Source organism: Danio rerio, chromosome 7, assembly GCF_049306965.1.
Source record: "Danio rerio strain Tuebingen ecotype United States chromosome 7, GRCz12tu, whole genome shotgun sequence".
Classification (NCBI taxonomy): Eukaryota; Metazoa; Chordata; class Actinopteri; order Cypriniformes; family Danionidae; genus Danio; species Danio rerio.
In genome coordinates this window covers 49,094,583-49,110,615 of record NC_133182.1, presented here as the reverse complement: position 1 = coordinate 49,110,615, position 16,033 = coordinate 49,094,583, and the positions used below count along the sequence as shown (strand labels likewise).

General features: G+C 37.3%; 1 protein-coding gene across 16 annotated transcripts in view; it reads right to left on the bottom strand.

The window, feature by feature from the left end:
* The window catches only part of dpy19l3 (dpy-19 like C-mannosyltransferase 3), a 125,967-nt gene extending 111,495 nt beyond the window's left edge, over positions 1-14,472 (bottom strand). For 8 of the 16 annotated variants that reach the window (XR_012382636.1, XR_012382639.1, XR_012382642.1 and 5 more), the window contains exons 1-3: positions 14,426-14,472; positions 13,420-13,545; positions 4,490-4,617 (exon numbers count right to left, since the gene is read on the bottom strand). Coding sequence is in view for 11 of the 16 variants with exons in the window: in XM_001337368.9 (XP_001337404.2) it covers positions 4,490-4,617; positions 13,420-13,528 (237 nt within the window). In the remaining 5 variants the exon portion in view is untranslated. Of the gene's footprint in view, positions 1-4,489; positions 4,618-13,419; positions 13,549-14,266 lie in introns of all 16 variants that reach the window. The other 8 variants (XR_012382637.1, XR_012382640.1, XM_021477948.3 and 5 more) reach the window with 2 other exon arrangements.
* Between the last annotated feature and the right edge of the window lie 1,561 nt (positions 14,473-16,033).

Sequence of the window (16,033 nt, the reverse complement as noted above, 5' to 3'; positions counted from 1 at the left end):
GGGAGCAGAGAGAGGGGAAGGATCACCATAAGACCTCTAGGTAGGAATTGAATATGGGTGGCTGTGCGCACCGGAGTGCATATGTCAATGCACTTTCCACTACGCCATTGGATTATTATTATTATTATTATTATTATTATTATTATTATTATTATTATTATTATTATTATTATATTTTATTAACATTTTTTTTATTAATATTATTATCTTTATTGTATTTTATTATTATTATTAGTAGTAGTAGTAGTAGTAGTAGTAGTAGTAGTATTATCATACTAATATTATATTAATATTAATATTATTAATAATTATAATTTATTCATGCTTTTTAATCGCATTGTGGGACTTTGATCTTCCTACCAAGAACTTTAATTGTTGAAAAGTTTTAAAAAGCTACTTTTATTTACATATTTTATAGTTTGATGTGATATATTGTCTGGTTATGTGTTGTAAATATTAATTCTAAAACCTGATAATAAACTACCAGTATTTCTTTCCTGTTATTTTACAGACTTAATTCTCTATATATTATTTATTTCACAATATATTGTATAAAACCACTACATTTAAGTAATAGTCACTTTGATTAAATGCACAGTTGAATTTTCAGAGCAGAAATCAACATCCCTTAATACAATTCACTATCAATTAGGAATGCACCGATTATAGTATTTGGTTGTACAATTATAGTCTGAGGAATAATTACTGTTTCACGGTTATCATGCAATAATTCATTAAAACACTAATAGTTTTATAATATTAAAAACAAACAATAGTCCATTTCTCTTTGGACTTAAAAATAAGTGAAAAAAAGTTTTTGACATTTAAACAAGTAATCATTTTAAACAAAAAAAAATAACAAAAAGGAATAAATAAATAAAAAATAGTATTTGTCTAATGTTAATCTATTATAAGTATTTCTTATTTAAATGGAAGTATTTTCCTTTTAAAAAGAACAAATGTAGTCAAAGGCTGCTGAACCTTCAGTCTGAAAGGTGCTTTAGATCAACCATATTACAAAAAATGTTTGGGATTTTCATTTTGTATTTATTTTTCTTTTTGGATGTGAGCAGAAATGTGTACATTCCATACAAAGTATGAAGCTGACCGGTCAGTTCTTGTCATGTGACTCGCGGTGCGCTCACAGCATTCTGAAAAGTTTAGTTGTTTTCAACTAGGTGCACAGGAGTGTGTCACAGCACGCTCACGTCACTCCTAAAATGTGAGCTCAAGCCTCCATTAGAAACGAACTTGCGCGTACAAAATATGCAATATGTGAACAGTCCTTAGTTAATAGCATTAGCCATTGTTAAACCATGTGTGCGTGAGTTAACCTCAGAACTTTAAACTAGTGCACAGTTGGCATAACTTTGTTTAGCTGCAGCAGTTTTGTTCTGTGCCGCAGTGTTGAGAAGCCTTTACGATTAATTAACCTTGATGAATTAAATAGTGGTTATTAGTGAAATCGATTAATCATTGCCTCCCTGCTGTAAATAATCCCCCAAAAATGTAAATAATAAAATATGAAAACTAATAATTAACAGACATTTTTTTTACAGTGCAGTGGACTCTTCCCCTGAAAAAAATGGATTGTTTTCTTCCAAATGCAGCTCACTGTGCCTTAAAATCCCACTCAGTTCTTCAACCTTTGAGAATGAAAGAAACACATGGGGACCAAAACTGTTGTCTTCTAGTCCCTTTGCGCAAAACATTCACAAGCCTCCAGTCCCGTTCAGAAAAGCAAGAGCGCAGATGAAAGTAGGATGACTCATAAGCAAGGCATAAAATAGCAGTCAGCGTTGCATGTGCTTCCTTTTTCCACTGCTGTTGCACTCTGACTTAATTTTAAACCCGAGATGACCTTTTGTGCTTTGCATACCACAGGCTGTACTATATAAACCAGACATAACAAAAAGGACTTTTCCAATCACAAATACCTCTGTATTATCTTAAACTGTATATTTAGCTATTACTAACTGATCTAAACTATGTTAGTAAGTCTAAACCAAGTATGTGGAGTTGCAGGTCCTGCAGAAATATGAGTCTGTGGTGTCCAGTTTATGTTGCCGTTAACCTAGAATTAAAAACATTACATATTTAGCAATGTGTTCCAGCATAATTATTATTAACTAGAAAAATAAAGTTGTAGACAAATTTATGGTGGCTTGAGAAATCCTTGTCTTAAAAGTTTGATGTAGCTTAAAGTATTTTTTATCAAGTTTAAAGCAGTTGGCTAAGATAGATAAGGACAGTACATTTAGGTTTGCAGGTTTCTAGTATGGATTGGCGTGCTTCTTGCTAGGGTGCTCTGAGGTGTTGCTATGATGTTCAGAGTGGTTGCTGAGGTGTTGCTAGGCGGTTTATAGGGTGTTCTGAGTGGTTGCTAGGGTGTTTTGACTGTTTAATGTGTTGTTAGGCAGTTGCTAAGGTGTTCTGAGTGGTTGTTAGCCGGTTGCTAAGGCGTTGCTAGAGCATTCCAGGTAGTTGTCAAGATGTTGCTAGGGTGTTTTAAGTGGTTGCTAGGTGGTTGCTATGGTGTTCTGAGTGGTTGCTAAGGCATCGCGAGGGTGTTCTAGGTGGTTGCTAAGGTGTTGCTGGGCGGTTGCTAGGGTGTTCTGAGTGGTTGCTAAGGCATTACTAGGCGGTTGTTAAGGTGTTCTGATTGGTTGATAGATGGTCGCTAAGGTGTTGCTACATGGTTATTAATGTGTTCTGATTGGTTGATAGGGGGTTGTTAAGGTGTTGTTTGGCAGTTGCTAAGGCATTGCCCGAGTGTTCTAGGTAGTTGTCAAGGTGTTGCTATGGTGTTTTGAGTGGTGGTTGCTAGGTGGTTGCTATGGTGCTCTGAGTGGTTGCTAAGGCATTGCTACAGTGTTCTAGGTGGTTACTAAGGTGTTGCTAGGCGGTGGCCAAAGTGTTCTAAGCGGTTGCTAAGGTGATGCTAGGCAGTTGCTAAGGTGTTCTATTTGGTTGCTAGGCAGTTGCTAACATAAATGTCCAGGGTTCAAGTATGAATTAGCATGTTGCTAGCATATTTCTAGCATAAATTTGCATGGTTCTAGTATAAATTAGCATATCGCTAAAATGTTTCTAGTATAAATTAGCAGGTTGCTACTTATATTATGAATTAGCATGTTGTCACTATGTTTATAGTATGAAGTAGCATTTTGCTACTATTTATAGAATGAATTAGCATGCTGCTACTATGGTAATAGTATGAATTAGCACGCTGCTAGTATGTCAGTATGTGTCTATGCATTAGTATATTGCTAGTAGGAATTGGTATGTTATCAGTATGTCAAATGTAAAGTCAATGGCAGTTTTTTTTACAATGGAAGTCTATAAGACAGTTGCTAAGGTAAGCCATAAGTGATTGTTAGGGTGTGACTAGTAAGTTGAAAGGTCATTGTTAATTGGCAGATTGGTAGTCTGAGTTAAATGAGCCCAACTTTAAGTCTGTATGACAGTCTGGCACAAAGTTATGAGGTCACTAAGTGTGGTCCAATGTTAACTCAATTGGTCTTTTCCGATTTTTCAGGGACAGTTTTCAGAAAACCGTAAGTCGGATCTGTTGGAAAAGATATAGCAGCACGAGATAGAGCAGTTTGAACGTTTGGTGTTAGTTTGGTGGTTGTAGTAGAAACGGTCTAGGAGCAGATGCATATAGAAATTAGAAGAAGAAGAAGATGGACAACCATACCATAAATATGCTTTTCATACAATTACGATTTCTTAAAATAATAAACACTATCTTAAAACATCCTGACAGCATTCAGAAAAGAAGTGTGTTATTATGTGTTTCTATGAAGTTAATCAAAGTATTTATGAGACGCAATATGTTCAAGAGACAAAATGATATGAGCACAGAATGTTCAGTGCTGACATTTAAGAAGCACAGGTTTGACTGCTGTTCCAGCATCAGTAAATGAAATCTAGGCCTTTGTTCCAACAATAGAGCCAACAAAAGTCACAAAGCTGCTCCATAAATAACTAGAAAACAAAAACGGTGATCTATTGCGAAACCAGTGGCAAATAAATCCTGCATTGATTGGGGAACGGTTAAACTCCTCCTGATCTGCTTTATTTTAATGAGCAACCTGGGATACGGGGGCATGCTGATTTATCCAACTGAACATGACATAACTTTTCTGGCATCCTGCTTTCATCTGTTTAAGGTCTGGAAGTCATAACATGATCTGCAGCCCAAACTGTTAGGCAAAAAAAATGGGGAAAGAAAAATAGTCTTTCAGCACATATGGAAAACAATTCTATTTCAACAGGAAGTGCATGAATAATGTGGCAAAGGAGAACACATCAATGACTAAATGCAACCACACACTATGAATTCAGATCTCTGGAGCTGCAGTTTATTTTAGGCACATAGCCAATGAGCACCAAAAAGATTGAAAAGAAAATGAATCGTAAATGGTAGGTTTTCTCACATATTGACTGTTTCACGACACTGGACATAAAAGCTGTGGATTTTTACCTTGATATTGGAAAACCACAGGTCATTTTCATGTAGTGTGGCCACGTAGATGCAGCACAGCAAGCCCAGACTAACTCCCACTATTGATCCAGAGATTAGACACAATATTGTCCACCATGAGAAACCACCTGGAGAGAATGACAATATTACTCAGACAACAATATTCAACAGATAACATAGCAAACAATGACATCATATTATGATTACTATTTCTGATTATTATTTTATAATGTGTTGTTTAATTACACTGAATAAATGTACAGTATTATTGCATATGACTTAATTGCATTAATCTCCAAATTAGGGCTGCACCATATTGGAAAAATCTGACATTGCGATATTTTGTATTTATGCAATACACACTCACAGGCTACTTTATAAGGTACACAAACTGCTCGTTAATGCAAATTTCTAATCAGCCAATCACATAGCAGTAACTCAATGCATGTAGACATGGTCAAGACGATCTGCTGCAGTTCAAACTGAGTATCAGAATGAAGAAAGCTTTTAAATGACTCTGAATGTGGCATGGTTGTTGGTGCCAGATGGGCTGGTCTGAGTATTTCAGAAACTGCTGATCTACTGGGATTTTCACGCACAATCATCTCTAGGGTTTACAGAGAGTGGTCTGAAAAAGAGAAAATATCTAGTGAGCGGTAGTTCTGTGGGCGTAAATGCCTTGTTGATGCCAGAGATCAGAGGAGAATGGCCAGACTGGTTCGAGCTAAGAAAAAGGCAACGGTAACTCAAATAACCACTCGTTACAACCGAGGTATGCAGAAGAGCATCTCTGAACGCACAACATGTCCAACCTTGAGGCGGATGGGCTACAGCAGCAGATCACACCAGGTGCCACTCCTGTCTCAGATTGGTTTCTTGAACATAACAATGAGTTCACTGTACTCAAATAGCCCCCACAGTCACCAGATCTCAATCCAATAGAGCAGCTTTGGGATGTGGTGGAACGGGAGATTCACATCATGGATGTGCAGCTAACAAATCTTGAGCAATTGTGTGATGCTATCATGTCAAAATGGACCAAAATCTCTTAAATATTTCCAGTAACATGTTAAATCTGTCATGAAGGATTAAGGCAGTTTTGAAGGCAAAAGAGTATCCAAACCTGGTACTAGTAAGGTGTACCTAATGAAGTGGCCAGTGAGTGTAGATAGCAATGTCAATACAGCTTTATTTGAAAAGAATTCTTTATTTTAGATGCATTAGGGTGATTTTGTATGGGAGTGAATCTCGAATATTATTGACCTTATTCTTCAATGAGGAAGTGTGCTCGTTTTTGCGATTGTTTTATAGCTTCTGATTGAGTTTCTTATGGGAGAAATGAGTAAGAATAATATACGGCAGAAAACGGTAAAACTACTTGCTCTACAAGCAAGTGTTTGCATGACTATACAGACAAAGCAGAATAATATAAGAAGAAAATATGAGGTTTGCAACATCAAGCAGAAAAACAAGCAGTTTTTAACAACTACAAATGAATGGAAGTAAATGAGACCAGAAGTCTCTAGCTAAAATAATTCAAATTGCTGTGCCCACTCATATGCGGAGAATAAGGTGAGTATAACAACTTTACTTTTCAAGCATAGATAAAAACAATAATGTCAAAATAAATGTGAATATATAGTTTTCTGTGAAGTTTTCAGGTTCAGATATTTGAATAGTCAACACTGCATAGTCTTTAATGTATATAATGTAATCTTTGTTAATGTTACAAGCCTTATCATTTTGGGTGGGTTTATGTTTTAAACAGCGAAGCAGTGGCGCAGTAGGTAGTGCTGTCGCCTCACAGCAAGAAGGTCGCTGGGTCGCTGGTTCAAACCTCGGTTCAGTTGGCGTTTCTGTGAGGAGTTTGAATGTTCTCCCTCCCTTCGCATGGGTTTCCTCCGGGTGCACCGGTTTCCCCCACAGTCCAAAGACATGGGGTACAGATGAATTGGGTAGGCTAAATTGTCCGTAGTGTATAAGTGTGTTTGTGAATGTGTTTGGGATGTTTCCCATCCCAGAGATGGGTTGCGGTTGGAAGGGCATCCGCTGCGTAAAAACTTGCTGGATAAGTTGGTGGTTCATTCCGCTGTGGCGACCCCGGATTAATAAAGGGACTAAGCCAACAAGAAAATGAATGAATATGTTTTAAACTCAGAAATGTTAAAATGTTTACACAGTCACAGGCCTTAAAGGGATAGTTCACCCAAAATGAAAACATACTATTTACTCAACCTTCCCTCGTTTCAAACGTTTATAAGGTATTATCTTTTTTTGTGTTTAACATAAAAAAGAAACTCAAAAATATTTGAAACAAGTGAAGGGTGAAATAAAAAAGGGAGTAAAGTTGATTTTTTGGGTGAACTATCTCTTTAAAATCACATGCAGATAATAAAATTTTTACCACATTATAATGAAACTCTGCACTGATCAACTATAATCTCAACATTGCAGATCCTGCATTGTGACTACTGCGGATGCACACATTGTGATATCGATGCTGATATATTGTGCAGCCCTACTCCAAAGGCCATATTAATATTCATAAGTTATGTTCTAGCGTTATCTTAAAAGGATACTCTATCCAACATAATTGAACATTCTCTCATTTACACATTCAAGCTGTCCAAATGTATAAGAATGACTTATTTGTGTTAAAGTAACTTTTTTAATATAATGTATTTCTGGAAGTCCCTATAATACCAGTTGATAGAAACCCAAAGCTGAAGTTTCAAGCACATTTTTAAAGCTTTTGCAAGAAGTGTCAGTCTTGTGGTTTTCCTTAAACTTCTAGCGTGAGCTTAAAGGCAACATTTGTAAAATTACATTATAATTATTATAAGGGGCATCATGGGGACGCAGTGGGTAACACGATCCCCTCACAGCAAGAAAGTCACTGGTTCGAGCCCCAGCTGGGTCAGTTGGCATTTCTGTGTTGGCATCTCCGGGTGCTCCGGTTTCCCCCACAGTCCAAACACATGCACTATAGTGAATTGAATAAGCTAAATTGGCCATTGTGTATGTGTGTGAATGCAAGAGTGATGGGTGTTTCCCAGTGTTGGGTTGTGACTGGAAGGGCATCCGTTGCATAAAACCTGCTGGATAAATTGGCAGTCCATTCTGTTGTGGTGGACACTGATTAATAAAGGGACTAAGCCGAAAAGAATAAATTATTAAATATTATTATTATTAAAATATCCTTAAAAAAAACACTAGAACACTGTTGTATATTTTGCTGACTTATGAACTTACTCTATCCCAAATGTTTTGAAAAATGTAAAAATCCTGAAAAACAATTTTAACTAGTGATGCAGTCGGTGCCCTGTATCACTATGCTAATAATATCATACTCCCACGATTTCCAGTTTTGTTCAATAAAACACAGGAAAACACCAAAGACACTTTAATTTGATGTGTGTTAGTCTAAACTACACATAACAGCTTTAAAACAGAACAATAAAATGTATTTAGTATGGTAAAACAGTGCTGCCTTTTCCCAATGTGATCATAACCGGATGAGCATGAAGCAGTGGACTGTGGAATAATTAAAGCTTCACTGTTTTCGAGCCACAGCATCAGAAATTGCTGCAGCGTTCTCATTTCACTGTGACAGCTTTGAGCCTTTCTCTGCTTCATACTACTGTGATGATAATACGTTTTTAATACTTAGGCCCAATCCCAATTCTATTTTTGTACCCCGACCCCTTCCCCTTTGCCCTTGAAACAGAGTGTGAAGGGAAAGGGTTTCAAAGTTTACCCTTAACAAATGGGACAGCACTACCAGCACCTGCACACGTCCTCACATGTCATCGCAATCTCTTGCTTCATATGAGATCAGACAATCCCGACTGCTGTAGCTATTCCAGTTGTGTTATTTCTTGTTATCTTCAGAAAATCACTGAAGGTCTTGATATCATGTTATTATAATGATATAATGCGGCAAAAAGATCGTAACTATACTGTGCATTTACACCCTGGCCATATTCTTTAACGTAAAACCCACGAAAACAACAACAAATAACATTATAGCAGACACTGTAAAAAGGTCATTCCCTGCCACTAGACTTTTCTGACAGGGTATTCAAGTGTCATCGAGTGTCAGAATGTTGTGTGTTTATGTGTGTTTTGGGAGGGGTTGGTGTTTCTATCCCTTTCTCTTAACCCTACACCTTTAAGGTAAAGAGAATTGGGACACCCCTACCCCTTAATGTGAACGCGCAAAAGACGGTTGGGGTAAGGGGAAGGACTAAGGGGTAGAATTGGAATTGGGCTTTAAAGGTGCAGTAGGTGGTCTTCAACAATGCTAACAGCTAATATAAATCTCTGAATCACAGTCTCTCCCCTGCCGTCTAGAGCCATGCCTCCTTAAACAGGAGCACAGCAAAAGAACCCTCTCTCATGTTCAGAGTGAATATCAGAAGATTATAGTGGCTGAATACTTCTGTGAAGATATAACCCATTTGTAACAACAACATCTAACATTACATCAGCTATGCGTGAAGCTAAAGAGTTTTAAAACAGAACATTTCCTGTCTAAGAGAAATCCTTCAGCCATTGTGTCATCTTTTCTCTGGCGTGCAAAGGTAACTCCAATATTGATTTAGGTTTTTAAATAGTTTTGATTCAGCAGGTTTTTATCGATCTTTCTCTCTCTCTCTCTCTCTTTCTTTCTCTCTTGTAAACGCGCAGCAAAACCGCGGTCTGCGGAGCTGCGTACAAAAGGCTGCGCAGTTGTTCAAATCTGCATTTGCTGACAGTTTGGCCTACTAATCGAAATTATGAGAGATGTCGGTCCAACTCTATTTAATTGGATGAACATTTTTTAGTTTTATGCCTTACCCAAAACATAAAAATACATATAAAAAATACATTTAAATCATTTATTTTAATCATTACTATTGGAATGCGAAGCAACTTTCAACCAGCACAACAAAAATTGCTTCTGAAGACAATCACCTACTGCACCTTCAAGCTCATCTATGAACATGAATTCTGCAGGAATCCCACAGGACGAAATGAAGATGACGACTCCCATGATTCCATACCCAGTCACGGTGGCGTCAATCCATGCCTTTGATTGTTGTGAATATGTGCCCTCTAGTGGTGAAAGTTACGTAGTGTGCTTTAACATGCTGATATATACATCAAACGTGAAACAAGAATGATCAAATGACAGTTAACCTAAAACTATGGCATATGTAAAGAATTAATTCATTTTTCCTCGGCTTAGTCACTTTATTTATCTGGGGTCACTACAGCAAGGCAAGGCAAGTTTATTTATATAGCACATTTCATACACAGTGGCAATTCAAAGTGCTTTACATAAACAAGAATAAAAGAAACAAGTAAAATAAAAATGAAAACAAATAATAAAAATGAGTAATAAAAACACAAAACCAGGTAAAATGTAAATATTAAAGAATGAAGAATGAAGAAGAAGAGAAAAACATAATAGTGCGGTCTGTCGGACGCAGCACAATGCTCATTCAGTAAAGGCACAGCTAAACAGATGTGTTTTCAGTCTGGATTTGAACATGCCTAATATTGGAGCACATCTGATCATTTCTGGAAGCTGATTCCACCAGCGAGGGGCGTAGTGGCTGAAAGCTGATTCACCCTGCTTTGACTGAACTCTTGGAACCACTAGTTTATATGATCCTAAAGATCTGAGTGATCTATTGGGTTTGAATTCAGTCAGCATATCTGTAATGTATTTAGGTCCTAGGCACAATTATTTTAAATAAAACAGAGGTCGCAATTTAGTAAAAGCTGCGATTCTCATGCATCATGTCAGGGAAACACAGCTCTGAGGTATCAGTAGTAAATCTACTCTGAAGGGCAGGGGGCACTCTCATGTATAAACTGCAAATACACCACTTAAATAGAGACAAGGAATATCAAACAGTGCAGAAAAATTTAAAGGGCCATGAAACCCCCTCGTTTCAGCAGGGTGTTTTCACACCTCTACTTTCGAAAAAGTCAGAAAAGTGGGCGTCTCCAGCTCTGTTTAGGGGGGAGTGTCGGAGGAACTAAAGTGGGATGGTGTGGGAATGTCTATTTGTGCACGCGCGAGTTTCAGAGTCAAAATACACACCCACACAGACAGGAGAAAGCGATGGTGTTTAACCTACATGGACATCTGTAGTCGAATTATTTGCTGAATTAATAAATGTTGGACTTTAACTGCAGTTTGGCTCTTTCATTCAGGGAATTCATTCATGCCCCTCGCGACAAACGAGGTATTTGATTCGAGGATCTGCTCTAAGCGTGTATTTTTCATGCAATGTTTGATACCGCACGGCGAATGAGAGAAAAAAAAAACTCCGCATTTCCCGGAAACTTAGATGCACACGGCAGGTAGCGTCAGAAAGCCGCGTGTGTTATTCCGGTCACTAAATGCGGTGCTAACATTTCTGCACTCAGTGCAATAGTAACTTAATTCGATACGAGCAAACTGATTAAACAAAGAGCACTGGTCGCTCACTTACCAAATCTGTAGAGACAGGACAATCACCAGCAACTAGAGCCGCGTCTTTATGGAGAGAATACTACAAGCAAATCCAGATTTCAGCGTTTGCAGATGAGAACAGCTTTCAGGTAAACAATAATCCTCCTTAGACACGTAAGTTATTGTTGTCGAGCGTCGCGTACACTGTTAATCCACACGTGATCCAGATAAGCTCTCACAGAGAGAAAATGAAAACGAAACTTAACGGCAGCAAACTATAAAAGCAACACTTCACGCTTGTTTTGCCTACACAACGTGGCGTCTTTGTGGTGTAAACACGGTGACACAAATGAATATTAATGAAGTTGCACAATAGAGCGCGCTGATTGGTTTGAAGCAAGCCTTACTCATGCATTAATGCATCACACTGTAAGACGTAATAAGACACACTCTGGCACAGACGTCCAGTCTGCATGCTGGAATATACGCTATTATGTCATGACCGTGACGCAGCTTCAAAAATTCGTTTCAAACAGGAAGTACGAATTTGCTTGAAATAATGCAAAAACAACCAATTTACACTTTTTAGTGAAATATAGGTGTCCTAATAGTGTTTTTAGCAGTGTGGGACACATATACGACTGTCAAAAGCTCAAAAAATGGGTTTTGGTGTTTCGTGACCCTTTAAGGCTTTTATTGATGTTTTATGACTAATAAACACACAGCAAAGTCAGTAAGCTCTGTGTAGTAAACTTTGCTCTATCTGAAAGCAGCTGCAGGAGATTTACAGCTCATTACAGAGCCTGTTTCAATGCCAAAATGAGGACTAAATATGCTTAATACGATTAATAGCCCAGCCCTACAAAATAATGCACACCCCAAGATGGTACTGTTACTTTAAGTTATTTTCAAGTAAATTAGTCATAAGCAATTAATTATCTATACTACAGTTGTTACACCAACAGTACAGACAGTTGTTGAATTTGTCCTTGAAATGCTTTTGAATGCTAAAATAATTTCTTTCACGTCTTAACTAATCCTTTTTTTATTTATTTATTTATTTTTGTGGGAGAAAAAATCACTTCTGCAAGTGTTTCGGTGTTGTGTGCATGTGTCTATATAATATTAAATTGTATTCACATTAATTCATTCATTCATTATCTTTTCAGCTTAGTATCTTAATTAATCAGGGGTTGCCACAGCGGAATGAACCGCCAACTTATCCAGTATATGTTTTACGCAGCAAATCCCTTCCAGCCGCAACCCAACTCTGAGAAACACCCATCCACTCTTGCATTCATACACATACACTACGGCCAATTTAGCTCACCCAATTCGCCTATACCACATGCCTTTTGACTGTGGGGGAAACCGGAGCACCCAGCCAAACTCCACACAGAAATGCCAATTGACCCAGCCAGGGCTTGAACCAGGGACCTTCTTCCTGTGAGGCGATTGCGCTACCGACTGCGCCACCGTGACCCAATTCTTTCACATTTAAAGTTGAAATACATAATACTGTACACGGCACTACAGTATTACAGAGATTCAGATGCAGGTTTAGTGCTGATTAATTGTGTAACATCTATCTATCTAATCACGTACAAAATAAAGGGTCCCACTTCATATTAAGTGGCCTTAACAAAAAGGTTCTTGCATTAAAAATAAATAAAATTCACTTTTTGTGTTCATATGGCATTGTACAACACATATTGTACAATTGAGGTGGGATTCAGGTATGATCAGGGACAGGTTTGGTGGTATGGTTAGGTTTAAGGGTGTATTTAAGTGTAAAGTATGAGTCAACGGTGTATTTATAAATGTAATCAATTTAAATGTAAGTTTATATAGTTTAGGGCACTTAATATAAAGTGAGACCAAATAAAGGTTTTATTCATACTTTTTTTGTATTTTATACTTGTGTGTGCATTTACATCATTTTCCTTAGGCTTAGTCTATTTATTCATCAGGGATCGCCACAGCGGAATGAATCGCCAACTTATCTAGCATATGTTTTACACAGCAGATGCCCTTCCAGCTGCAACCCAGTACTGGGAAACATTCATACAAACTAATTCACGCACACACACACACACACATGCAAACTACACAAGGAAATGACAACCAGCGACCTTCTTGCTGAACATTGACTAGATTAGCATGCTGTTGTCTTCTGCTTTGTCCTCACTCCATAAAAATCTGATTTATTTACAACATTTAATTTCAGTTTTCTTTTTTTGTAGCTCAATAATAAAACAAACAAATAAAAGGTTAAATATGAAAATCTCTTTTAAAGACATTCCCCAACCCATCTCAATCATTTTCCCTCTGGCGGGCCAAATCAAAAGAATAAATAAGGCCAACTTTGGCCCGTGGGCCCTAGTTTGGGCATCTCTGATTTAAAGAAAGCATCTGGGACAAACGAGGGTGAATAAATGGTGAGGAATTTTTATATCCGATCATTGCAAAGAACAGAACTGACCTGTTGGAAACCTTTCTCTGGGTTCAGCAACACACTCTGGCTTCAGGTTCTGAATGCCGGGCCCCGGCTCCTTCCCTTTACTGCCCTTCCTCTGCCTGACGGCAGTCATACTGGAATACAGGATTCCTGCTGGAGACGATTATAATGAGTGGTAGTGATAAAATCCATGCTTAATACTGTAAAAACATAGATAGATAGATAGATAGATAGATAGATAGATAGATAGATAGATAGATAGATAGATAGATAGATAGATAGATAGATAGATAGATAGATAGATAGATAGATAGATAGATAGATGAGCTATTTAAATATGTGATCACTGTTTGAAAAGCTAAATCACACATGGGCGGTAATACAAAACCAAACAATAAACAAGCCTTAAAAACAGGCACGTTATTAGTACCGTGTAGTAAATATCTAATATTTAATGCATCTATGAAAATACTGTAGTCTACATAAAGAAAACATACGCACATCAGCTGTTTCTGCTAAGATTTACAATATGAAGGACTCAATCAGAAAGAAATTAAAATCAATAGCCTATCTTTCGCTCGTGAGCAAAAAAATCGCTGCGATACAGCGATCTAACATAGCCGTCAAATCGTAAACAGTAAAGCTAATAGAGCCAAACGATATCTATGCATGTCTGCTCCATAACACTTCGCGAACTATACGCGCAAGTTGAGAGCGTCCGTTACAAACAGCAACAAACAAAAGAGCGCAGTTGGGCTTAAAATACTGCAAGGGCTGCAATGCAAAACAATAAAGCATCGCGCCGCGCTTGTTTCATTCATTCATTGATTCATTGGCAGGCCTGTGTTTTGCAGCGGTGTTTCCTGCTCACAGCTCAGCAACAATGTCAGGAGATCTCAGATCGCATCAGCCGCTGATCTCGGTCTCCAGAAAGGGGACAGACAGATAGCTGCATCCTGCCTCATCTCGCTCATTGCAAATCATCACTTACTGTAAAACAATACATATTAATATGCACTATGTCTCTCACCCCGTTCAATGAAGCTCGTAGTTCCTTATCGGATGTCCGGTAGCTCCTCCTCCTTTACGGACACTCGCCTCCAGCCTGCGAGGGGCGCATACAAAAACAAACCTCTTCTCCATACGATTTACATGAGAGGGAGAAAAAATACTACAATATTAAATAAGAATATAACATTTATATATGCGAGCACTTGGCTAATTCAGCAGCGTGTTGTTGCTCTTCTGCGGACTGACAGCACGCAGCGCACCGCCGCCAACGGCTTTAAAACGAGCACGAGCGCAGGACAGGCTCTCATATCCAGCGCCTCACCCTCCTGAAGAAGATCCACACCTCTTCAGTCTCTCTACCTGTTGAACACTTGCCCCGGGTCGGATAGTCATGACTTTACGACTATATATATATATATATATATATATATATATATATATATATATATATATATATATATATATATATATATATATATATATGCTATAACTGTGCTAAACTGCAGCTTGTATCCATGAGTATAACACGTTTTAATATTACTTTAAAGTATTATTATTTAATTAAATAACAATGTCAGGGATGTTGTATGAATTTTAATTTCACTCAATATTGTAAAGTAGGCTATGCGACCAGAGGCAATAGGCCTACTGCATTATTGTTTAATTTGATGTTTCAGTAAATAAATAAAAAATATATTTTACAACCACAAACACAGACACGCTGTATATAAGCTCAAATCAGAAAAAGTTGGTACAATATAGAAAACATTTTTTTTAAAAGATGGGATGTTGATGGGATGTTACTTTGGCTTGTATTTTATTGCAGACAACACAACAAACATTATTTAAGGTATGCCTCGTGATTTTTTTATGAACATACTCCAGTTTTGGTTCTTGCAACACATTTAAGTAAGACATTTACCACTTTATAATGTTTCAATCTCTTTTCACAACACTTAAAATACATTTAGGGAGTGAAGACACCAAGTCATGAAGTTCAACAGCAAAACTTTCATGTACATTTTAGCATTAATGGTGCCATCCGAAATACAAGTCCTAAATATTTTTTTTTTATATATATATATATATACTGTCCAAAGTTTTTCTGATTATAGAATATGAATTTATGCAATTATATGAACACTGCTAAGAGTGCTGCCCCCGCATTCTGGCCTGCATGGATAAGCTGCAGACAGTGGATGAAAGCCCATAACTAGCATGGTGAAAGGTTCGGTTCTTTTTTCTCAAAAAGTTGACCTTTTTGCAGTTATTCGCCTTATTTTCTATTTAACTATGAAGTTTAAATATTGCATTTTAGCTTTTTTATTCTAAATAACTAAAATTTGCATGTTTCTCCTACTCTTGTGTCTAGACTGAAAAATGTTACTTTTATAGTGATGAACTGTTCATTATCTTTAAAGTGAATACTTAAACAAAAACATAGGAGCCTGAGAAAAATCCTCATTTTAGGAGAACATTTTAGATGACATTTAGAGGTTTTTGGATCTGAACTCTTCAAATATTCTTTCAACAATTTATTACTAACAATTTATTACATCATATATCATTAGAAAAAGGAGCCTATTGTCATTTATTGGGCAAATAACAAACTGTGCAGTACATTCAA